The sequence below is a fragment of the Cebus imitator genome, unplaced genomic scaffold (genome assembly GCF_001604975.1).
Source record: "Cebus imitator isolate Cc_AM_T3 unplaced genomic scaffold, Cebus_imitator-1.0 Scaffold47, whole genome shotgun sequence".
In the NCBI taxonomy this organism is placed as follows: domain Eukaryota; kingdom Metazoa; phylum Chordata; class Mammalia; order Primates; family Cebidae; genus Cebus; species Cebus imitator.
Window position 1 is genome coordinate 928,871 of NW_016107362.1, and position 24,576 is coordinate 953,446.

General features: G+C 40.2%; 1 protein-coding gene across 2 annotated transcripts in view; it reads right to left on the bottom strand.

Moving 5' to 3' along the window:
* Positions 1-24,576, bottom strand: part of FAM114A1 (family with sequence similarity 114 member A1) — a 78,379-nt gene that overhangs the window by 44,445 nt on the left and 9,358 nt on the right. For both annotated transcript variants that reach the window (XM_017527272.2, XM_017527271.2), the window contains exons 2-3: positions 23,402-23,757; positions 9,684-9,771 (exon numbers count right to left, since the gene is read on the bottom strand). In XM_017527272.2, coding sequence (XP_017382761.1) covers positions 9,684-9,771; positions 23,402-23,749 — 436 coding nt within the window. In that variant the 5' untranslated portion in view covers positions 23,750-23,757. The remainder of the gene's footprint in view (positions 1-9,683; positions 9,772-23,401; positions 23,758-24,576) is intronic.

The following is a 24,576-nucleotide window of genomic DNA, read 5'->3' on the forward strand; positions in this document are numbered from 1 at the left end:
TAATTGAGACAGAGTTTTGTTCTTGCTGCCCAGGCTGGAGTGCAATGTCATGATCTCGGCTCACTGCAACCTCTGCCTCCTGGTTTCAACAGATTCTCCCACCTCGGCCTCCCAAGTAGCTGGCATGCGCCACCACACCTGGCTAATTCTGTATTATTAGTAGAGATGGAGTTTCCCCATGTTGGTCGGGCTGGTCTCGAACTCCCGACCTCAGGTGATCTGCCCACCTCGGCCTCCCAAAGTGCTGGGATTACAGGCATGAGCCACTGTGCCTGGCCACATTTTACCATCGGAATCTTTCCTATCTGAGTAGTTCAGAGGTACCAAATACATTTACAATACTGTGCAACCATCACCACCATCCATCTCCAGAAGTCTTCTTTGTGTAAAACTGAAACTCAATACCCATTAAACAATAATTCTCCACTCCCTTCTTTCACTAGCCCCTGGCAATCATCATTCTATGTTCTGATAGAACATTCTCAGCTCCCTAGGATTTTGACTACTTCCAAGTGCTCACAGAAGTGGAATCACACAGTATTTGTATTTGTCTTTTTGTGACTGGCTCATTTCCCTTAGCATAATGTCCTCACTGTTCATCCATGCTGAAACATATGTCAGAATTTCCTTCCTTTAAAAATCTGAATAATATTCCCTTGTATGTAGAGACCACATTTGACTTTTCCATTGATCTGTTGACAGATACTTGGGTTGCTTCTGTTTTAGTTATTGCAAGTAATGCTGCTATGATCATGGGTGTACAAATATCTCCCTGGGACCCTGCCTTCAATTCCTTTGGAAATATAGTCAGAAGTGGAATTGCTGGATCATATGGTAATTCGGTTTTTAGTTTTCTGAGGGACTGTCATACTGTCTTCCACAGCAGCTGTACCATTTTATAACAACACCAAGAGCACACAAGGGTTCCAACTTCTCCACATCCTCAACAACACTTGTTTTTTGTTGTTGTTGTTGTTGTTTTTTAATAGTCATTCTTATACTGAAATATTTAGTGGTAAAAAATTTTTTTAAGTCATTCTAATTGATGTGAGATAGTATCTCATTGTGGTTTTGATTAGCATTTCCCTAATGATTAGTGGTGTTGAGAATGTTTTCAAGTGAAGATTTAAAAAATAAAAACATTTATAATACCAGCAAGTCCAAAGAGTATAGAAACATAGATAAGGGAAGGTGGACCTGCCTCTTTCTGTTTAGACAGTTTCCAGTGACATAATAAGCAACAGAGTATATGAGCTTATAAAGGCCTATGGAAATAATTAAGGCCTGCAGAAACCGTTAGCTTTAAAAGAAAAAATAAATAAAATTGCAAATTAGATAATTAATATTGACTTAAATGTATTCGAAATGTAATATTGGACCAGCTGGTCAATTATCATTCAAATAAATTCAATTCCTACATAGTTATATATATGTATGTGCATGTATAGTAAATTTAATGAGAAATGTGGGTACATCCTAATGCATTTTCTCTGATATGGGAGTGACTTCTAAAAGTCTAAAAGTTCTTGAAGCTTTTAAAAGACTTAAGGTACCCCTTTCTCTCCCCTCGACCCCTTCCTCCTAAAGATAACAGTTCTAATTGTTTTTTGTGATTCCTTTCAGGAATACAAAAGCATGTTTACTTACATATAAGTCTTCTGGACCAGGCTTTTCCCATTTGGCAGTATGCAGTGGAAGTCTCAGCACACAGAGACAGTGGTGGGTGCTGTGTGCTGCCTGGAATCACAGCTCATTCTCCCTGATGCTGGGAGTGTTGTCTACAGACAGCTCTCAACTAAATAAATGCCTGCCTTTGAATTGCCCTTGACCAAAGGGAGTTGGTGCCACCAAGAATAGACTACAGTGACTGGTCAATGGGGGAGCCATTGATATAAAGGCCCTGCCCTGGGGATGAATGGAAGACATCTCTGAAGAGTCATCCCAAACCCCAAGCTTCCTATGGGATAGGCTGAGACCTCTCCTGTAACGACATTGCAGTTCAACTTCTCCCTTGGCTCAGTTTGGCTTCCCAATCCTTTGCTCTCCTGAAAAGCTTGTTCCTGAAAGCACTTCACAGTAAAACTCCAGTACACAATTTCTGCCTCATCCTTCTGCCGGGCATCCAACCTAGAACGCTGATGTACCTTGGTCCTTTTAATGGTTACATAGTATCCCGCTGAATAGAGATAGATATATCTATATCTGTCTACATATGTGTGTGTATATATATATACATTTATAAATATATATCATATATATTATATCATTTATAAATATATATCATATATTTATACATATATAAATATATATCATATATATACACATTTATAAATATATATCATATATATTATATCATTTATAAATATATATCATATATTTATGCATATATAAATATATATCATATATACACATTTATAAATATATATCATATATTTATAAATATAAATATATATTTATATATGTATATATATACACACACATATGTAGACAGATATAGATATATCTATCTCTATTCAGCGGGATACTATGTAACCATTAAAAGGGCCAAGGTACATCTTATATATTTATAATAGCACATAGTACTTCTTATATATTTATAATATATAAGATAATATATAATATTTATAATATATAAGATAATATATAATATTTATAATATATAAGATGATATATAATATTTATAATATATAAGATAATATATAATAATAGTACATCTTATATATTTATAATATATAAGATATAAGCGTATCTTATATATTTATAAATAAATATGATATATATATTTATAAACATATAAATATATATATCTAAAAAAAGGATTGACTGTGTTGCAGACTCTTCTATCAATCAATTCAAGATATTATAAAAAGCTGTGAAGAGCAATTGTTCAGAAAAACACAAGTTGATATTGCCATGCTCAACTGAAGTGAATTATAGTGCAGCAAAAAGGGAGCCAATCAACCTTCCTTTGGAATAGTCTTTCCCCTCCATATGATGGTTGAAGTCCACTCTGTAATCAGATGTTTACTTTCCTTTAGGCTCAAAATAGATAAGAAGTGTTATTGAACTGATGATATTTCCCCAGAAGTCCAACAGAAACTCATTAACCCCTGTGTCTTACTCATAGAATCTAAAGGACGGTGGGCAAACTCTTAGCATTTATCCTATTCTCTTTGTCTCAATGATCCTTGAGAATTTTCACATCATCAGCAATGTCACCTTCAAAAATGAATCCATGTGCTGTCGACAGTGATTTATACAGTGACGATTTCTCATTGTAGTACCATTTTGACAAGTTTGTCATTCTCTGTAATAAACACTGTCATTTCTGACAGGACTGGTAGAGTTTCATTAAAATGTGCAGAGGGAAAAAACTATGTACCTTGGGAGAGGATGAGGTAGGGGAGCAATGGTAATTTTGAAAAAATAAATATACAGATCAGGTACATTCCATACACACCAACCCCCAACCTCAGATACTCTTGCATAAGATGTTTAAACTCATAAAACTGTCAAAATTAGAATTTCAAATAAACATTTAGGCTTTTGGTAGTATCTAGAAATAAATTACTCGATTTTACTATAGAGCTCTTCCTTTTGTATACTTATATATGTTTTAGCATTGTTGACTTTCATTTTGATGACTGATCTATCACTCTTAGCCTAGTAATAAATTTTAGAAACAAGCCAGGTCTATAAGATGCTGTGGGATTTGGAACTACGATCAAAACCTTCTTTTCTTTTTTCTGAGATGGAGTCTTGCTCTGTCGCCCAGCCTGCAGTGCAGTGGTGCGAGCTTGGCTCACTGCAACCTCCGCCTCCTGGGTTCAAGCAAGTGTTCTGCAGCAGCCTCTGAGTAGCTGGGTCTAAAGAGGCATGTCACCATACCCAGCTAATTTTTGTATTTTTCTTAGTAGAGACGGAGTTTTGCCATGTTGGCCAGGCTGGTCTTGAATTCCTGACCTCAAGTGATTCGCCTGTCTTGGCCTCCCAAAAAATCCTCCTTTCTAAAATGTTTTCTACTCTGCTTTCTGCCTGGAAATAATAACCATGCTTATTTCATTTCACAAACTTGTCCAAAGGCATGGGTGACAGGTGATCAAATCTTCTTAGAATGTGATGACAGTGTGGCTGTAGATGAGCCTAATGCAAGAGTTAAGGCCTCTCCAAAAATAATTGTTGGCTGAAAAATGTTTGATTTTGGATATGCATTGGGAAGGTCACTTTTTCTCACTTTCCCTTAACCTTACAGTCATAGTATTGAGGCAAAAGATAAAATATAAAATATAAAAATAACGAGTAAAAAAAGTTGGAAAAGATCTTAGAATGTCTCAAGTTTTTCCACCCACACTTTTCCATACAAAGAACCTGAGTCTTAGAGAGGTTAAGGGCATGGGTGTAGGTAGTTAGTCACAGTCCCTTGTGATCACAGGGTAGTAGCATTCAGGACCAGGTCTCAGGTCTTATGACCCATGGTACAGTGCTCATTCCAAGAGAGTAGCATTTTTCAATTGTTTCTATTCTCCTGTTACTCTCCTGCCAACTCTAAACAGTTCTAACTATTCTAACTGCAGCTTTTCAACAACTGTAAGAAGTAAAGCTTTCCATTTCTAGTGCTCAATTGACAGCTCTGTGTTTTAGTAAGGACTATGTGTTTTGCACCCCTGTCTGCAACTGGAATTACCCTGGGGGTATACATGAGATTTCTCAGTGGAAATCAATTGCAATTGAATATGTGGTTATTTTCTTTCTTTACTTTCCACAGGCAATTTATAAATCTTCAAGAGCTTGTCTACTACTGTGAGTGATCTGTTTTCTAATAAGTTTCTTTGCCTGGTGATGAGAAACTGCTAATGCTGTAAAGCCACATTGGCTCAATGCAGACCACAGATCAGGAAGGCACCCATAACTTTAAAGTCTCTGTCACAGATCTTTGAGCCCCATTCCAACCTGTTTTAGGCATGAACCTGGTTCCATGTGTGGGCTACTTATGACCCCTGTTACCTTTCAGGCACCAAACTCCCAACCACCACTGCTTATTTCCAGCCTAGAAACCTATGACTGCAGCCTCCTGTTAAGCGACATGTTTTAGTTCTGTATAGGTCTACGAAGACACTTGTCCAGTTTTGAAATGTATATTGCTCTTGTTTTAGCTACTATTACTATACAAAGTCACAGCATGTCCTGATCAGAAATCTCCAAAATAGGCAGTAGGAGCAATTTAGGCAGTGTTTTTAGTCATATTTCTATTGTATTCACGGCCGAGGGGTGGGTAGTGATGATCATGGTGATGAACAATTTTAGTACTGGCTTTTCTAAAGATAGCTCTAAAATTTATCCAAAGGGATTTTTAGAACGAGCATCAATATTTCAAAATTTTAATGACCTTCCTCATGTACCCTTTGCCATTTTGTAGGTAAACAAGAGAAAAATGCCAAGATTCACTTGCTTTTCAAAATTCCAGCATGTAGCAGAGCCATAAAAATACTAAGTCTGGAACTGGTAGTGTAACTGACGAAGATCTCAAACAGAAAAGAAGAGAATTAAGGTAGGCGGAACGCACTACATGACAAACTCTTGGCCAACGACGGGGTCACATCTATGACAGTGGTCCCATAAGATTATAATGCTGTTTTTTACTGTACCTTTTCTATGTTTAGATATATTAAATACACAAATACTTATTATGGTGTTACAATTGCCTACAGTATTCATACAGTAATAGGCTGCCCTATGTTTGCAGCCTAGGAGCAATAGGCTCTACTGCATAGCCTAGCTATGAGGGCTTGTGTATACTCTGTGAGGTTTGCACAATGATTAAATGACCGAATAACCCATTTCTCAAAAGGTATTCCCATTGTTAAGTGAAGCATGACTGTACTGAGAGATGGCCCCCAAGATTCTTGTCCCAGATGTATACACCCTATGTGATGTGTACCCACTCCCTCTGGAGTGTGAGCAGGAGTGTAAACAGGATGGGATTTCAGTCCTGTGATTAGGTTATTTTATCCAGCAAAGATGAGAATTTTCAGATGTAATTAAGGTCCTTGATTAGTTGAATTTCAGTGACTCAAAAGAGAGATCATCTTAGGGCGCCTGAAGTAATCAGGAGCGTCTTTAAAATGAAGAGGCCCTTCCTGAAGGTAGCGATTTAAAGCATGAGAGAGACTTTCCCGCTGGCTTTGAAGGAGGACCTGAGGGCAGCATCTAGGAGCTAAAAGTGACCCCTGGTCAATAGCCAGCAGGAAAACAGGGACCTCAGTCCTACAACTTCAAAAACTGAATCTGCCAACAATGTGAATGACCCCAAAAGATGATGTCTTCAAAGCAGAGGTGCCAGCTGAGCAGCTGGCAGAGCTTTGGCCTCAGCCGCGACTCTGGGCTTCCTCCTAGCTGCACCAACGTGTCCTCCAGAGACATTAAAGTTATGAGTGCCTTCCTGATCTGTGGTCTATGTTGAGCCACTATCTTGGGATTGAGAGAGGCAAGAGAGGCACAACTTCCATTATGTGCAAACATGGTGTCAACCCCAGGGCTAGGCTGCCTCAGGCAAATGTGAGCCTCAGGTGAGAATACAGCTGGCTGCCACCCTGATTTCAGCCTGGTAAGACACCGATCAGCTGTCCCATACCTGAACTCTTGACCCATGGAAACTGTAAAATAATGAATGCATGTTGTTTTAAGCCTCTAACTTCACAGTAATTCCTTATACAGCAATAGAAACTGATACAAGAGGGTATACTGAACTTCATTCTGATATTGCATGAGGAATGTGCAAATGTCATACACTCCCAGAGAAACCATGTGCTCACTCACCTTAGAGGAAAACTGGCAAGTTTTTCTGTCCATGGACTGACAGCTCGCCCTATGCATTTACTATCCAGCAGCCTAGGAGCAATTGAGTTTACTATCCAGCGTCTTCTTAGGTGTCCTATTGTAATCTGACTTTGGCACATATGCAGCCTTGGTTCCAGTGGACTGTGCTCCAAGGACTACAGGTTTTCCTACTTGGCTCAAATATAACCAGTAGATGGTGCTGACTTTACTGCTTAAAAAGCAGGATGTGATTTTTCTTGGCACAATGATCATGTGCCATGAAAAATATGACTGGTGCAATGATCACGATGGCCGACAGGAAGTTATCCCTCTAGGCTCTTCTGGATCAATGACTACTCAGAGCCGGATGAGAACCACCAGAATTTATAAATTGTTGTGAGGGTAACAAGATGCGGTATTTCTCATCTGCATGGTGGCTTAGACACGGAGAAACTTAGAGAGCAACCCCAAACATTAGCACAGGCCACAGATTAAGATAAGATGAGCTCCAGTCAAAAGGAACCTGCCACGAAAAATCACATCCTGCTTTTTTTTTTTTTTTTTGAGAGAGAGTCTTGTTCTGTTGCCCAGGCTGGAGTGCAGTGGCACAATCTTGGCTCCCTGCAACCTCCACCTCCCAGGTTGAAGTGATGTGATTCTCCTGCCTCAGCCTCCTGTGTAGCTGGGACTACAGGCTCCCACCTCCATGCCCAGTAACTTCTGTATTTTTGGTAGAGACAGGGTTTCATCATGTTGGCCAGGCTGGTCTCAAACTCCTGACCTCAAATGATTCACTCACCTTAGCCTCCCAAAGTGCCGAGATTACAGGTGGGAACCACCCAGCCTGGCCAAATTCTGCTTGTTAAGCAGTAAAGTCAGCATCACCTACTGGTTACATGTGAGCCAGGTAACAAAACCCACAGTCCACTGGAACCAAAGCTGCACGTGTGCAAAGGTCACATTACAACAGGACACCAAAGAAGATGCTGGATAGTAAATTCAAGGGCCGAGCTGTCAGTTCCTGGACAGAAAACCCTGGGAGCGTCCAGCGAAGCCCCAAATCAAATGAGGTACAGCCACCGAATGAGAAACAATAGCAAATTGTCTGACCAACCAGGGGTAGAGCAGTTACAGGCAGATGCATGTGTGTGCAAAGGGCACCTGTAACTGCTACCGACAGGGCAGATGAGTTCTGCATTTACTGGGGCAGAAACTTGTATTTAAAAGTTTAGTGAAAGAGTAAGTCCTCCATCTATAGTAGAACTCTCGAAGCACCAAATTCATTATAAGCCAGAGTGTTTTTGGATACCGTTGAAACTGGGAATATCCGGGACACTTAACTGTTTTATGATATAAGCCACGGGAAGAGCTGTATAATTTTAGTGACCATATTATTTACTTTTCCACGACTTATTCCCATTAAAACAATCTTTTAGAACCCCCTTTTTAGTTTTTGGCTCATGCCAAAAAAAAGCATACCACTTAGAAAGCATGCCACTTCTAAGTGCCACTGGTGGCAAGACCCTTTCGATAGCCACCAAAAGTTCAAACATTTTTCCAAGGACAGAGGATGCCATTCAGAAAAACAGAACAGGCGCCTCTGCTTTAATTTGGTTAATTTTGTCATCTGCATATGTAGTACTCAAGGCATACCCTCCCCTTCAATAGGCAATAGAGAAAATCTGCTCCCCAGGCTCTTACCAGAGAGGTCAACATTTATTTGGCCTCTGCTACTTCTTCCCAGAGCCTTCCTGAGAGAACTGATCATTGACAGAGATGGAATTAGAGGAATGCAATCTATCCATTCTTCTAGGCAGCTTAAGCTCTATCAAGTTAGCTATCTGGCCCTTAACACTGTGGCCATGGTCCATTGGGGTGGGACAAAAGGCCTTAAGAGTTTCCTGGTTTGAGGAGTAACAGTGAAGCGGACCAATTCATGGCCCATCACAAGATCCCCATGGCCATGGGCTGTACCTTGGAACACCTGAAGTGGATGATGTGAAAACTCTGTTAAATGTGGCTTCCCCTGTCTTCTCCTTACCTTCTACCTTCAAGATGAAATGTCTTTGATAAATTATCTTAGACATATTGATGGTATGGCATATCTTAGACATATTTTTCATGGTAACATGAAAAATATCCTGACAAATTTGCACTCAGAAAGACACTACACTGTCCATCATATTTTCTCCTTATATAAGAAGAAATACGGGAAATGTCTTTAAAAATTTTAAACCATAAAAATATATTTATTTAAATTAAAATTTTGTTTTCAAAGAGAAATAAATAATGTACTGTCAGCCAAGAAGCTCAGAGTTGAGGTCAATACTCAATTGCAAAAACTCTATCAGCCTTGGGATATATAAAATATACATATCCTCCCTACCAGCACATTGTTTTCTACTTATATTTCAATATTCTGCTAATGAAATGCCTTTTTCAAGATACTTCAAATCCTTTTTGGGAGTAGATGAGTTGTACATTAAAAAAACTTCAAGACGGATGACAAACACAAAGCTTTAAGAATAGATTGTATTTTAAAAGACAGTAAAATACAGTGGCTAAAAGCCATACTACTTGGTTTTTGAATTGCAACCCAGACATCCCTGACTTTGGTCAAGGTCTTAGTCTCTCTCTGAGTCAGCTTCCTTATCTGTAAAGTGCAGTGAACAACAGTTCCTTCATATAGGGTTATTTTGAGGAACAAATGTATTGGAGGAATAAATGAAGCACTTAGAATAGTAAGCAGTAAACATGGTTTGCTCACCGGCTAATGTTAAACTCTATTAGTATATGGTAGGATCAAAACGTCCCATCCTATTAGGCTTCGGGACTTTGCCTATTCCAGTGCAACATACAATGCTTACCTACTGTGGCAGATGCTGATGACAGCAGGGATTTGCCCCAGGATCCCCAGCCTGCCCATCCTCCTCCACTTGGAGGGTAATCCACAGCCTGGAGAAAAACAGATTAGCCACAGGTCAGCAATTCAGTATATCTCTGAATGGAAAAACATCTATTGGTTTGAAACAAAGAGGAGGTTTGGAAAAGAATCATCAACAACCGCATCTCATTGGCTTATAGTTTATAAGGGTCATAAAAGAATATCCCGACCTACACTGCAATGTGTACTTTGGAACCAAATTTATTAGTGCTGGTGTTGGCTTCTGAAGGCTTGGTTTGAAGGGAGAAGGGAGTTTGATGTTAACTGAGCCTTGATTCTCTCCCATTATCTAGAAGACAAGGAAAAGGGTTGTATGGGAAACAGATATGCATGAGGGCACAAGAGTGATTTGAAAAACTTCAAAATGACCTGGACCCAAGCAATTCTTACAGGGCTTTAAAAAATGTGCTCTTCAAGGTAGAGTTAACTTTTAAGGCTCTGGGGCAGTGGGCAGGTGCTTTGGCATGGATGAGAGGCAAAGTGCCTAAAAAGCATCAATAAGCCTAAGATGGATGGGCAGCAGTGACAGGAAGGCTTGCAAGGTAGAAACCTTTGAATCGAGGTGCCTGCTTCACTCACAATGGCCCCTGTAACACAGGGATAAGAGTGTCCCTGACTTCAGTGAATTCCAATTCTTTTGCCTGGGTTTTTGGAATTAGAACTGAGAGACTGTGGTTCAGTGTGAACTGTGTGCATAAGCAGAAGACGAAAACTCAGGCTTGTGGGTGGTCATGTTCTACCCACCATGCAAACTAAGAATTAAGAGAAGGCAGAGTGAGCAGAATAGAGATTGGCTTAGAGCTGCTGTTTGGATTGCTGACAGCTTCTTAGTCCCTGGTTTCTGTCCCTCCCCACAGCCCTGCTGCTTGCCAATCTTTGGATTCTATGAGATTCTCTCATCTTCTTGTTCATTCTTTTCTTAAAAAATGTTTTGTTCACTGATATAACCCTAGAGCCTAGAAGAGTTCTTGGAATATAATGAGTGCTTAATAAATATTTATTGAATAAATGGCTGAAATGCATCCATTTTCTCAGTTAGGTGTGCATGAGTTTCTGTTACTTGCAACCAGTAAGTCCTGATTTAAGTAGTGGAACCCCAGCTTTCTCTTTCTGTCTGGGAACACATCCTAGAAAACAAGGCAAGAATAAATATACTATTAGTTACATATATGGAGAATCATAGCTCTTTTTACTCAAAAGGAAGGAAGGAACAAAGGAAAGAAGGAAGGAAGGAAGGAAGGGCAGAGAGAATGTAAGGAGACAGTGAAAAATTCCTATAGCATAAGGCCAGACGCAGTGGCTCATGCCTGTAATCCCAGCACTTTGGAAGGTCAAGGTGGGCGGATCACTGAGGTTAGGAGTTCAAGACCAGCGTGAGCAACATGCAGAAACCCCCTCTCTACTAAAAATACAAAATTAATCCCAGCTACTCAAGAGGCTGCCATGCCTATGACCTGAAAGGTATTGCCTAGGTTTTCTTCTTAAAAAAAAAAAGAGGCTGAAGCAGGAGAATCACTTGAGCCCGGGAGGCAGAGGTTGCAGTGAGCCAAGATCACACCATTGCACTCCAGCCTGGGCAACATGAGTGAAACTCTGTCCCAAAAAAAAAAAAAAACAAAAAATCCTACAGTGCCTGTAGATTCCATAACTTTTGACCCGCAGCTGGTCCATCAGTCATCCCCAACTCCCTACTCCCTTGCTGTTTTCTACCCTTGCAGATAAGGATGATCATTTGAAACATGAGATATATAAATGGAAAAGTTTTTGCTTTCATGATAGTTACAGTGAGTGCCCACTGTTTCCCCTTCTCTTTTTCAAATATGAAGTTTGAAATTGAAGCAGTCATTTTTGCTGCCACAAGGGAAAGGTCAAGAAATCACAGTCACTGGTCCTGGCTGTGCTGAGCTCCTAAACCAACATGAGTAGCTGCCTGTTTCCATTCCTTCTATGAAGTGAGAGAAAAGAAAATCACTACTTTGTAAACTACTATATGTTGGATTTTAGTTACTTCGACTCAAAAGCATTCCTACTTGATTCAAATACTACCCATCAGTGTAGAGTACTAGTTGAGATTAAGTTATAGAAGTTAAATTGCTTGGGTTTGACTCCAGGCTCTGCTGTTTTGCACAACAAATTACTCAAGTTATTTTACACCTTCATTTCTTCATTATAAAATGCAAAGTATAGTAGTATAAGTGCCATAAGTATAAGAACCAATAACCTCACCGGTGGTTGTGAAGATTAAAAGTGATAGTTTATATAAAGTTGTGAGCATAGTGCCTGGCATATAAGAAGTACTCCATAAGTGTGAGCTAGAAACAATGATAAGACAAAACTATACTTTTAAGACTAAGAAGCAAAAAGCTTTGAAAGTTAGCTGTCATTTTTTTTCTTTCTGTCTGGAAACAATGAGAACCTTGTTAACATGAATGGAAATATTCATGAGTCATCACTGCCTGCTTTCATTTTTGGTGTCTACATTGATTTACTTCACTTCAGCAATGGAATCCAGTGGCAATTTTCCACCATTATGAAGACAGATGAAAGTCAGTGATTAATATCATTCTTTCACAGGACAAATCACTACCTATGATTAGGAAGAGTTAATACAATTAGAGGTGACAGCTTCTGACTCAAATTTATAATATTTATTATGCTCTGACAGCTGGTAATTGACTAGCAAATGGAAATAAATGTTAAATGAGTCTAGAACTTTTTGCTGTATAAGTGACTATTTCAATTGCTTTATTAATAAAGTCCTTTGCCATTGAGCTGCGACTTCTTGATCAGCTATAAAGAATATTTGTTGGCTGGGTGCAGTGGCTCATGCTTGTAATCCCAGCACTTTGGGATGCCTAGGTGGGTAGATTGCCTGAGCTCAGGAGTTCGAGACCAGCCTGGGCAACATGGTGAAACCCCGTCTCTGCTAAAATATAAAAAGTTAGCCGGGCATGGTGGCGTGTGCCTGTAGTCCCAGCTACTTGGGAGGCTGAGGCAGGAGAATTGAAAGAACCCGGGAGGTGGAGGTTGCAGTGAGCCAAGATCGCGCCATTGCACTCCAGCCTAGGTGACAGAGCAAGACTCTGTCTTAAAAAAAAAAAAAGTTGTTATCAAATGGAAAATAAACGAATAAGTACACATGTTTAATGTAAAACATATAGACTAAATGTTAAAGATGAATTATTAGATCTCAGCATGAGTATTTTTTCCATTTTAAACGGACCTAACGTCACACAATTAGGAGACTCTACAACAGGCAGCATGGAGCTACTCAGATTACCTATTACCAATGGAGGAATTTTAAAACTTTTTTCTCACTCTCCCTGCCCTGTAACTCCCACCTCCTTCAACAGACAACTTCACATCCTAATTCACAGAGAAAAAATAAAGCCATCAGATGCGAACGATCTCAACTGCCTTCCCACTCCCCATAACTCTGAGAAAAATTACCTTATATTATAACAGCAACTCAGACTTAACTTGATCAAGAAGGATATTCAAAACTCAACTGGAGATCATTTAAACATCTGAACCTTTGTGTGGTCCTAAGAAAGAATGTAGGATTCTATCAAGTTCACAGTTCTTTTTTTTTTTTTGGAAACAGGGTCTCGCTCTGTTGCCCAAACTGGAGTGTGTGGTGTGATAATACCTCACTGCATCCTCCAACTCCTGGGCTCAAGTAATCTTCCTGCCTCAGCCTCCCCAGTAGCTGAGATTACAGGCGTGTGCCACCACAACTAGCTAATGTTTAAAAATTGTTTTCTATAGAGACAGGATCTCACTATGTTGCCCAGGCTGGTCTTGAACTCATGGTCTCAAGTGATCCTTCCATCTTGGCCTCCCGAAATGCTAGGATTACAGGTGACTGCACCTAGCCTAAGTTAATGTTGTTTAGAAATAGGAAAGAGATGTTCATATCTAGTATCCATTTAAAGATCTTTATCATTAAACAGAAAATGCATTTATTTTAGGCTATCAAGTTTAAAGGTATTAGATAGAAAAAAAAAATCTCAGAACTCCATCAAATTCAAAGGTCTCTAACATTTAGATGGAAAAATATGTACCTATCTTAAAGGTGAAGAAGCAACTTGGTTGATCTATTTCCTTGAGCAGATCAAGAATCAGGTACTGTGTATAACTGGCATCCAGGGATGTGGGCAACGAAACCTATGAGTTTCATAACTCATAGGGTGATCTACCCTTTTTAATTTTTGTAACTCATGACATAGCTACTCTAAAAAGGGCGTCAGTATGACAGCTGAGAGGATGAAAATTGCTCTGGAGCCCGAAACTCTGTCAAAATATCTGATTGAAAATGGCCTCAGTTATTTCCAGCTAATTTTCTTTCTTTTTTTTTTTTTCTTGAGACAAGAGTCTTGCTCTATTGCCAGGCCCCAGGCTGGAGTGCAATGGCGCGATCTCGGGTCACTGCAACCTCCACCTCCCGGGTTCAAGCAATTCTCCTGCCTCAGCCTCCCGAGCAGCGGGGACTACCGGCGTGCGCCACCACGCCCAGTTAATTTTTGTATTTTTTAGTAGAGACGGGGTTTCACCATGTTGGCCAGGATGGTTTCGATCTCTTGACCTCATGATCTGCCCACCTCAGCCTCCCAAAGTGCTGGGATTATAGGTCTGAGCCATCGCGCCTGGCCCTTTCCAGCTAATTTTCTTCCTTGGTAAATATGTGTCAACTCTGGGAGGATTTAAAAATTAAATATAGAAAGGTTTAAAGTATTGAAGACATGCTATTCATATTTTCGTGCATATTTGGTCTTTTCTGTACTACTAATATTGACGGAATCTGACCTATTAGAGTGACAGTTTTTGAAAACCAATTAAAAATGAATAATTGAATTATTAGGCTTCTGATTTTAAGCTGAAATCATCCCAAGTTTCTGCATATTATTAAGAGGACTTTAAGTCAACTCTATAACTTTATTTTAATAGCTTTATAACAATAATAATTATTATTATTATTTGAGACGGAGTCTCTCTCTGTCGCCCAGACTGGAGTGCAGTGGAGTGATCTCTGCTCACTGCAAACTCTGCCTCCCAGGTTCGAGCGATTCTCCTGCCTCAGCCTCCTGAGTAGCTAGGACTACAGGAACACCCCACCACGCCCAGCTAATGTTTTGTATTTTAGTGGAGACAGGGCGTCACCGTATTGCCCAGGCTGTTTGGAAACTCCTGAGCTCAAGCAATCCGCCCGCCTTAGCCTGGCCTCCCAAAGTGCTGGGATTACAGGCACGAGCGCCTGGCCGCTTTATGACAATTATTAAGTACACAGCAAGGTTTTGTCTAAGTAAATAAATAAGGTACTTAAAAAGGAAGTAGAATATATTATAAATGCAGTTTAAAATATTTAAGGTGTTTAAGTTGGTAAAAAGGACCAAACCAAACATTAATCAAAAGTACCTTGAAAGTGACCGTTCAATTTTGCTAGACTTCCTTTTTTTTTTTTTTGAGACAGAGTCTCACTCTTTTTACCCAGGCTGGAGTGCAATGGCGCGATCTCGGCTCACCGCAACCTCCGCCTCCTGGGTTCAGGCAATTCTCCTGCCTCAGCCTCCTGAGCAGCTGGGATTACAGGCATGCGCCACCATGCCCAGCTAATTTTTTGTATTTTTAGTAGAGACAGGGTTTCACCATGTTGACCAGGATGGTCTCGATCTCTTGACCTCGTGATCCACCCGCCTCGGCCTCCCAAAGTGCTGGGATTACAGGCATGAGCCACCGCGCCCGGCCATTTTTGCTAGACTTCTAAACAGTGAGATTTGTGAGAGTCACCGAGAGCCTAAGGATTGGGTTTTTGAGTTTGTCATCCTCATAGATGGAACACGAATTGTTTAAACCCAATAAAACGTTTGAGTAGTTCTTTTTATGTACAAAATACACATTGGCCTACACCAAAAACCCATCTAAAAACAAATCTAAGTAACTACCCTGCGACTCACAATTATTCCCTCCCTTCCTCCTAGGCACCACAGCACCTCCACGTCTGCTGGTTTGGGTAGGTTGGTTATCCTCTCTCCTGGCTTTTCAGCCTTTTTCTATACAGGCTGCTTCCCTGTACAGTATACTTTTCTTTTCTTTCTTTTGAGATGGAATCTTGCTCTGTCACCCACGCTGGAGTACGACGGCATCATCTCGGCTCACTGCAGCCTCTGCCTCTCAGGTTCACGTGATTCTCTTGCCTTCGCCTCCCGAGTAGCAGGGATTGCTGGTGCCCAGCCCAGGTTACATTTCTATCCATGCTTTCTAGATAGATTACATTTAACCACGCACATGATTCCTCTATCTTAAAGCCAACAAATGAAAATCACAACATGGACAAAATGTTTCTTTCAAACTTATCTGGTTTGAAACACATCTTTCTTCTTCGTCTCTTAAAAAGGGTGCTTATCCTGGCCGGGCACGGTGGCTCACACCTGCAATCCCAGCACTTTGGGAGGCCGAGGCTGTGAAACCTCATCTCAACCAAAAATACAAAACTTAGCCGGGTGTGGTGGTACACGCCTGTAGTTCCAGCTACTCCAGAGGCAGAGGCAGGAGAATCGCTTGAACCCAGGAGGCAGAGCTGAGATTGTGCCACTGCTCTCCAGCCTGGTGTGCTTATCTTCTGTATTTACCTCCCTGTCCCTCCTCCCTCCACAGCAAGACTCTTGTGGCCACTAGTTCATGAACTCGTTCTCATCCAGGTCAAGTGGCTTTCTGCAGTCAAAGCCATGGACTCATTGTAGTCTTTTTATTCCTTACTTGACCTCTCGGTAGCATCCAAAGCTCACCTACTTTTACATCTGCCTTAGAGTGTCCTATTCTGATGGTGTCCAGACCTATCTTCTGACTCTCACTTTTTTTTTTTAACCATCTGTTAGTATGATGATTTCAGTTATTTACATCAGAATGCTTCTGCATGCATATTGTGACATTATAGGTGCTTCTCAGATTAACCTACAATACAAGTGCTGTCAGCATTCCAATAAAATATGCACAGTTCAGGTGGTCAGCCAGCATTCCAATCAGGAAAGCCATACTCTGAAGGCAGCTATTTATTGAGATTCTATTATCTGTATCTCTAGTAACATCTGATGCTTTGCCAATTACCATACTGAATTGCAAAAATGGGTTTTAATTGGTAAACATGGTGGACCATTTACTAGCATTCTGAGTATCTGAAAGGGGTTCTAGATGGTAAAAACAAAGGTATTCAAGGAGCTGGCCGTGGCTCACTCCTGTAATCCCAGCACTTTGGGAGGCCAAGGCAGGAGGATTACTTGAGGCCAGGAGTTGAAGACCAGCCTGGGCAACATGGCAAGACCTGGTATGTACAGAAAAATTAAAAAATTAGTGAGGTATGGTGGCGTACACAGGTAGTCCTATCTACTTGGTAGAGTGAGGCAAGAGGATCACCTGAATCCAGGAGTTCAAGACTGCAGTGAGCTATGATCTTGCTACTTCACTCCAGCCTAGGCAACAGAGAGAGACTCTATTTTTAAAAAGGGGGGCAGGCAGGGCTGGGGGCTGTGGCTCATATCTGTAATCCCAGCACTTTGGGAGGCCGTGGCAGGTGGATCGCCTGAGGGTCAGGAGTTCGAGACCAGCCAGGCTAACATGGTGGAACCCTATCTCTACTTAAAATAAAAAAATTAGCCTGGCATGGTGGTAGATGCCTATAGATCCAGCTACTCTGGTGGCTGAAGCAGGAGAATCGCTTGAATCTGGGAGGCAGAGGTTGCAGTGAGCTAAGATCACACCACTGCACTCCAGCCTGGGCGATAGAGGGAGACCCTATCTCAAATAAATACATAAAAATAAAAAATTTAAAAAGTATTCAAGATTTATAGATGGCTAAGTATATTTTAGACTCCCCCTAGTTTTATGTGAAGAGGGTGTTACAAAGGATTTTGCCCTGTGTAAATGATCTTCTGTCCAACTTTCAACTTTGGGGAATTCTGGTAACTTGGTGCCAGCTACGAGTGAAGAAATCTTAGCTCTGAAATCCAGGCAGTTGCCTTGAGTAAACCTTTCACTCACAGTGGACGTCAAAGCACCTAAACAATGGGATGTTCTCAAGCCTACATGAGAAGGAGTTCTCATAAACCATTTTCAACTCTCTTAAGTACCATTTCATTAAAAAAATGTCAGTGTGGCGCAATGTGATCTGAGACTTGATTTCACTTATGGAATGTGGTAGTGGTGAGATTGTACTTCAACTTCTTTGCTAGCTATCTATTTAAAAAACAAAAAAGGCCAGGAGCAGTGACTCACACCTGTAATCCCAGCACTTTGGGAGGTCAAGGCGGGCAGATATCAAGGTCAGGAGTTCAAGATCTCTACTAAAAATACAAAAATTAGACTTTCTAAAAGGGGTGATGAGAATTTATCAGACATAGATGTACACGGAATTAAATAGGCTTTTGTACTTGGCTGTTTTCCTGCAGAATCTGCCATTCCTTAGGGGTGGCCTGTGTTCAAGATCCAAACAACCACCTTGTAATGAATTTTAGATTCAAGAATTTGTTTTGTAGAATTCACTCTCCTCTGGAGAAACAGGGAAAGAGTTGTTTTCATTAATACAAAATGACTTCTTATAAGTATGCAACAGGAGGCAAATAAAATAGGAAAAAAGTGAACAATAATCAAAAACTAGGCATAAAATTGACTTCTAATAAAAATATACATTACTAAGAGAGATAGTAGAATCCCTTTTCCTGGTAATCTTTAAAAAGAGACTAAATTTGCACCTACACAGAAGGATTTAACTATGACCTGGGTGAAAGTGATATCCTCTCCCCCAGGCCTTTTCAGCCAGCCTGTCGGCTTTCTTGCCCTTCTTGGAACAAATTCACAGGTGCTGTCCCCACACCTTGGTGCGCTCTGAGCCTCTGATCCAACACAACACATCCAGAGCCACAGGCCCAACCCAACTCTGTGGCCAGTGTTTGCACTGGCATTCAGAAAATTCTGTGGTGCTCCGTTATGAGGAGATTCTCCCCTTTCAAGGTCCTTGAAATGCTGCCACTGTTGTAGCGGGTGGTGAAGGTGGAGTTCCAATCCTCTCGGTTCCGCTTTGCTCGGTTCCGCTCCATTCCATATTCAGTTCCATCACATATTCCGTTCCATTCCATTCCATATTCCATTGCATTTTTCATTCCATTCTACTCCACATTCCATTCCGTTCCATCTTCCATATTCCATTCCATTCTACATTCCATTCATTGTACATTCCATTCCATTCCACATTCCATTCCATTCAATATTCCATTTCGTTCTATTCCATTCCATATTGCACTGCATTCTATATTCCATTCCATATTCTATACCATTCCATATTCCATTCCATTTCATATACCATTCCATCTCATTCCATACTGCATTTTATTCCATATTCCATTCCATTCCATTCCATTGCATATTCCTTTCCATTATGTGCCATTCCATTCCATTCCATATTCCATTCCACATTCCATTCCATTCCACGTTCTATTCCATTGCACATTCCATTCCATATATGATTCCAATTCCATTCAATTCCATATTCCATTCAATTCCATATTCCATTCCATATTCCATTGTGCATTTCATTGATTCCATATTCCATTCCATTGCATATTCCTTTCCGTTACACTCCATTCCATATTCCATTCCTTCCATATTCCATTCCATTCCATATTCAATTCCATTCCATATTCCAATCCATCCCAATCCATTCCATATTCGATTCTATATTCCATTTCATTCCATTCCATTTTTGATTCCATTTAATTCAATTCCAAATTCCATTCTATATGCCATTCCATTCCGTTCAATTCCAGCCATTTCATATTCCATTCCATATTCAATTCCATTTCATATTCCATTTAATTCAGTATTCCATTCCATTCCATATTTGATTCCATTCCAATTCCATTCCATTCTGTTTTCCATTCCATTGCACATTCCATTCCATTCCTTTCCATAATCCATTCTATTCCACATACCATTCCATATTCCATTCCATTCCATCTTCCATTCCACATTCCATTCCATTCCATATTCCATTCCACATTTAATTCCACATTCCATGCCATTTCCTATTCCATTCCATTCCATATTCCATTGCATTTCATATTCCATTTCATTCTATATTCCATTCCATGCCATGCCATGTTCCATTCTCTTCCATATTTTATTCTATTCCAATCCATTCTATATTCCATTCCTTTCAATATTCCATTCCATTCCATGTTCTATTCTATATTCTATTCCATATTCCATTCCATTCCATATTCGATTCTACATTCCATTCCATTCCATATTCCATTCCCTTCCATATTTCATTCCATTACACTCCATTCCATATTCCATTCCTTTCCATATTCCATTCCATTCCAGATTCCATTCCATTGAATATTCCATTCCATGTTCTATTTCATTCCATTTCATATTCCATTGCATTCCATATTCCATCCATTTCATATTCCATTCAATATTCTATTCCTTTCCATATTACCTTCCATTTCATATTCCATTCTACATTCCATTTCCTCCCATATTCCATTCCATTCCATGTCCTCCCATATTCCATTCCATTTCTTATTCCATATTCCATTTCATTCCATATTCCATTCCATTCCACATTTCATTCCATTCCACAGTCCATTCCATCCCATTCCATATTCCATTCAATTCTATATTCCATTCTATAGTCCATTCCATTTTCCATTCCATTCTATTCTATTCCACATTCCATTCCATTCCATATTCCATTCCACAGTTCATCCCATTCCATATTCCATTCTATATTCCATTCCATTTCAACTTCCATTCCATTCCATATTCCACTGTATATTCCATTCCATTCCATGTTCTATTCCATTCCATATTCCATTGTATATTCCATTTTATTCCATATTCCATTACCTCCCATATTCCAAATTCCATTCCATTTCATTCCACATTCCATTCCATTCCTTTTCATATTCCATTCCACATTCCATTCCATTTCACATTCCATTCCATTCCTTTTCATATTCCATTCCACATTCCATTTCATATTTCATTCCATTCCATATTCAATTCTACATTCTATTCAATTTCCTTCCATATTCCATTCCATTTCATATTCCATTTTATATTCTATTCCATTACATATTCCAGTCCATTCCATTGCATGTTCCATTCCATTCCCTTCCATATTCCATTCCATATTCCATTCAATATACTATTGCTTTCCATATTCCATTGTATTCCATATCCATTCCATATTCCATTCCATTTCATTCCACATTCCATGCCATTCCATTTTATTTCATATTCCATTCTATTTCATATTCCATTCCATTCTGTTCCATATTGCATTCCATATTCCATTCCATTCCATAATCCATTCCATTCAGTTCTATATTCCATCCCATTCTATATTCCATTCCATTCCACATCTATTCCATTCCATATTCCATTCAATTCCATATTCCCTTCCGTATTCCATTCCATTAAATTCAGTATTCAATTTCATTCCACATTCCATTTCATATTCTATTCTATTCCATATTCCATTCAGTTCCATTTCACATTCCATTTCATTCCATATTCCACTCCATTCCATTCCATATTCCATTATCTTCCATATTTCATTCCACATTCCATTCCATTTTCCATTTAATTCCATTCCATATTTTATTCCATTCCATATTCCATTACATGGTCCATTTTCCATTCCATTCCATATTCCATTTCATTCCATTCCATAACCATTCAATATTTGATTCCTTTCCTTTTACTTTGCATTCCATATTCCATTCCACATTCCATTCCATTTCATATTCTATTTCATTCCACATTCCATTTCCTTCCATATTCCATTCCATTCCATATTCCATTCTATATTCCATTCCATATTCCATCCTATTCCATTGCATTCCATATTCCATTCAATTCCATATTCCATTCCATTTTGTTTCATATTCCTTTCCATATTCCATTTCATTCCATTCCATATTCCATATTCCATTCCACATTCCATATTCCATTCCATTCCATTCCACTCCATTCTATTCCATTATTATTATTATTTTTTGAGATGGATTTTTGCTCTTGTCACCCAGGCTGGAGTGCAATGATGTGATCTTGGCTCACTGCAGCCTTGACCACCTGTGTTTAGGTAATCCTCCTGCCTCTTCCTGAGTAGCAGGGACTACAGGTGCACGCCCGGCTAATTTTTTGTATTTTTCATGGAGACAGGGTTTTGCCACGTTGCCCAGGATTCAATATATTTTAAATCTCCTCCAGTGGTTGTAACATTCAACTAAAGTTGAGAACTTCTGATCTAGGTAGGGACTCTTAATTATTTAGGGCATCTGTAGATGGCTTCAAAGGACCAGTGACTTCTTGAAACTCATAAACAAAATTTGGTGTATGTTTATCCTATCTGATCCAAACTCCTAGCTGGTCCTCAAATCTCTTCCATAACGTCCCAATAAAATGACTGTTGGGCTTTTGTTTAAACATTTCCAGTGAAGGGAAACACCTTGCCCCGAGGAAGCCTATCTCAGACAGTTCTGAGGGTCAAACCCCTTGAGGGAAGTGGGTGGGAGGGAAGCCCAATCTTGAATACAAGTGTTATAAAACATTAGTCACTTCATAGAGGAAAAAGCTGAAGTGCAGCTGAAGTGTCTGGCCCAAACTAATGGAGCTTATGATAGATTGGAGGGTGAAAGTCCAGGCCCCCTAGTTTCCTGTTTAGTTCCTGTCCCTCACGTCATGCTGCAGAGTTACTTCAACAGCGTGATCTGTGATGGCACACTTCAGGATAAACAGGGCTGGGCATGGCTGAGTAAGACCCCAATTCCTCCCTCCTGCATCATCCTTCTAGAAGGCAGGCCATCCCGGACAGAAAGGGGAGAGCAGCCTATCTCCTCCTTTCATGTGGTGTGTCTCCCACCCCTGCCTGGCCCCACATGACTGGAGGTGAAGGCTCCAGGAAAACCCTGCTGGGGTTTTCTTGGTGGCCCAGGTGCCAACAGGGATATCTGGCTTATCTCATACCCTGAGAGATAGGTGCAGGCACTGAAGGGAAGGGGTGATGAGTGTGTTCCACCTCTGTTCCCCTGGAAGGTGGTGTGTGATGATAACAAAAGAGTGATCTGAAGGCTAAAGGTCTCCACCATGGATTTGTAAATATATACCAGATTTAAAGTGATCTTAAAGAAACATTAACTTGTTTAGGGTGGAATCAGGCTTGTTAATTATCTGGAGTCATGATGTCTGATATTACAATATCTTCCATTTACAGCCAAGTAGTCCAGGACAAACTACCATCTTGGAGCCTGGCTGCCACAGCTATAAGCTGGAGTTAGTAACACTCAGCTTTATACTGTTAACGAAGTGAATTGCATAATATATAAAGAGGCTAGCAGAGTATCTGGCACACAGCTTGTGTCCAGTAATTGGTGGCTGTTATTGTTAATAATGCATTTATCGAAATGCAAATATTATGACCAATTATTTTCATGTATGTCTAATCTCACTACACAACACATTTCTGATGACAGAGGTGTGTCACAGTACATTTTGAACTCCCAATTCCCCCCCCCACAGAGTTTGGTGCTAGCTCTGCACTCAGTATAAGCATGAACTTAGTTCGAAGTGACCCATTCTTACCAGGTGAGTCTGTTCTTGCAGGGGTATTTCGGATCTGGGTTCTGCCTCAAGGTTGACGGAATCAATACACTCAGCAAGTATATCCTTAGTCACTTCTCCATTGAGAGGGGGCTCCATGGCACTGGTATCTTGAGGCTGCACAGGAGGCCCAGCGGCAGCAGCCCCTGCCGCCTGCACAGCTGCATTTTCATGCCCATCCCCTCTGGGGTCAGCTGGTGTTGGCTCATGTGAAACTGCAGCTGAATCACAGTGCACTTCTGCATCTTCAGGTAAAGAATCACTATTGGGCATCTCAGTAACTTCTGCTTTGTCTCCAGTGGCTAAGGTGTCACCAGCATCATCAGACATTTTAATATCTGTCAACACAATTACAAACACCTCATGCTTTCATTGAATTGTAAAGCTTCATTTCAAAGCCCTGGATAGAGAAATTTGGTAGGGGTAAACTTTTTTAAACCAGTACTCTATGTAACCCTGGGGGAGACTGAATAATGCAGGGGTCCCCAACCCTATATTATTCTCTGTATTAATCCATGGCTGTTAGGAACTGAGCTGCACAGCAGCAGGTGAGTGGCGGATGAGCGAGCACAGCTTCCTCTGTATTTATAGTCGCTCCCCATCACTTGCATGACCACTTGAGCTCTGCCTCCTGCCAGATCAGCGATGGTATTAGATTCTCATAGGAGAGTGAACCCTATTGTGAAATGCGCATGTGAGGGATCTAGCTTGCCCACTCCTTATGACAATCTAATGCCTGATGATCTGTCACTATGTCCCATCTCCCCCAGATGGGAGCATCTCATTGCAGGGAAACAAGTTCAGGGCTTCCACTGATTCCACATTATGGTGAGTTGTATAATTAGTTCATTATATATTACAATGTAATAATAAAAATAAAGTGCACAGTAAATGTAATGTGATTGAATCATCCCCAAACCATTTCCCTCACACCTCTTTTCACTGATCTGTGGAAAAACTGTCTTCCATAAAACCAGTTCCTAATGCCAAAAAGGTCGCGGACTGCTGGAATAACGAATGGTCCCCAATATAACCATATCCCAATTCCTGGAACCTGTGAGTGTTACCTTACATAACAAAGGGATTTTGCAGATGTAAGTTAAGGATCTTGAGATGAGGGGATTATTTTAGATCATCTGAGTTGTCCTTAAATGTAA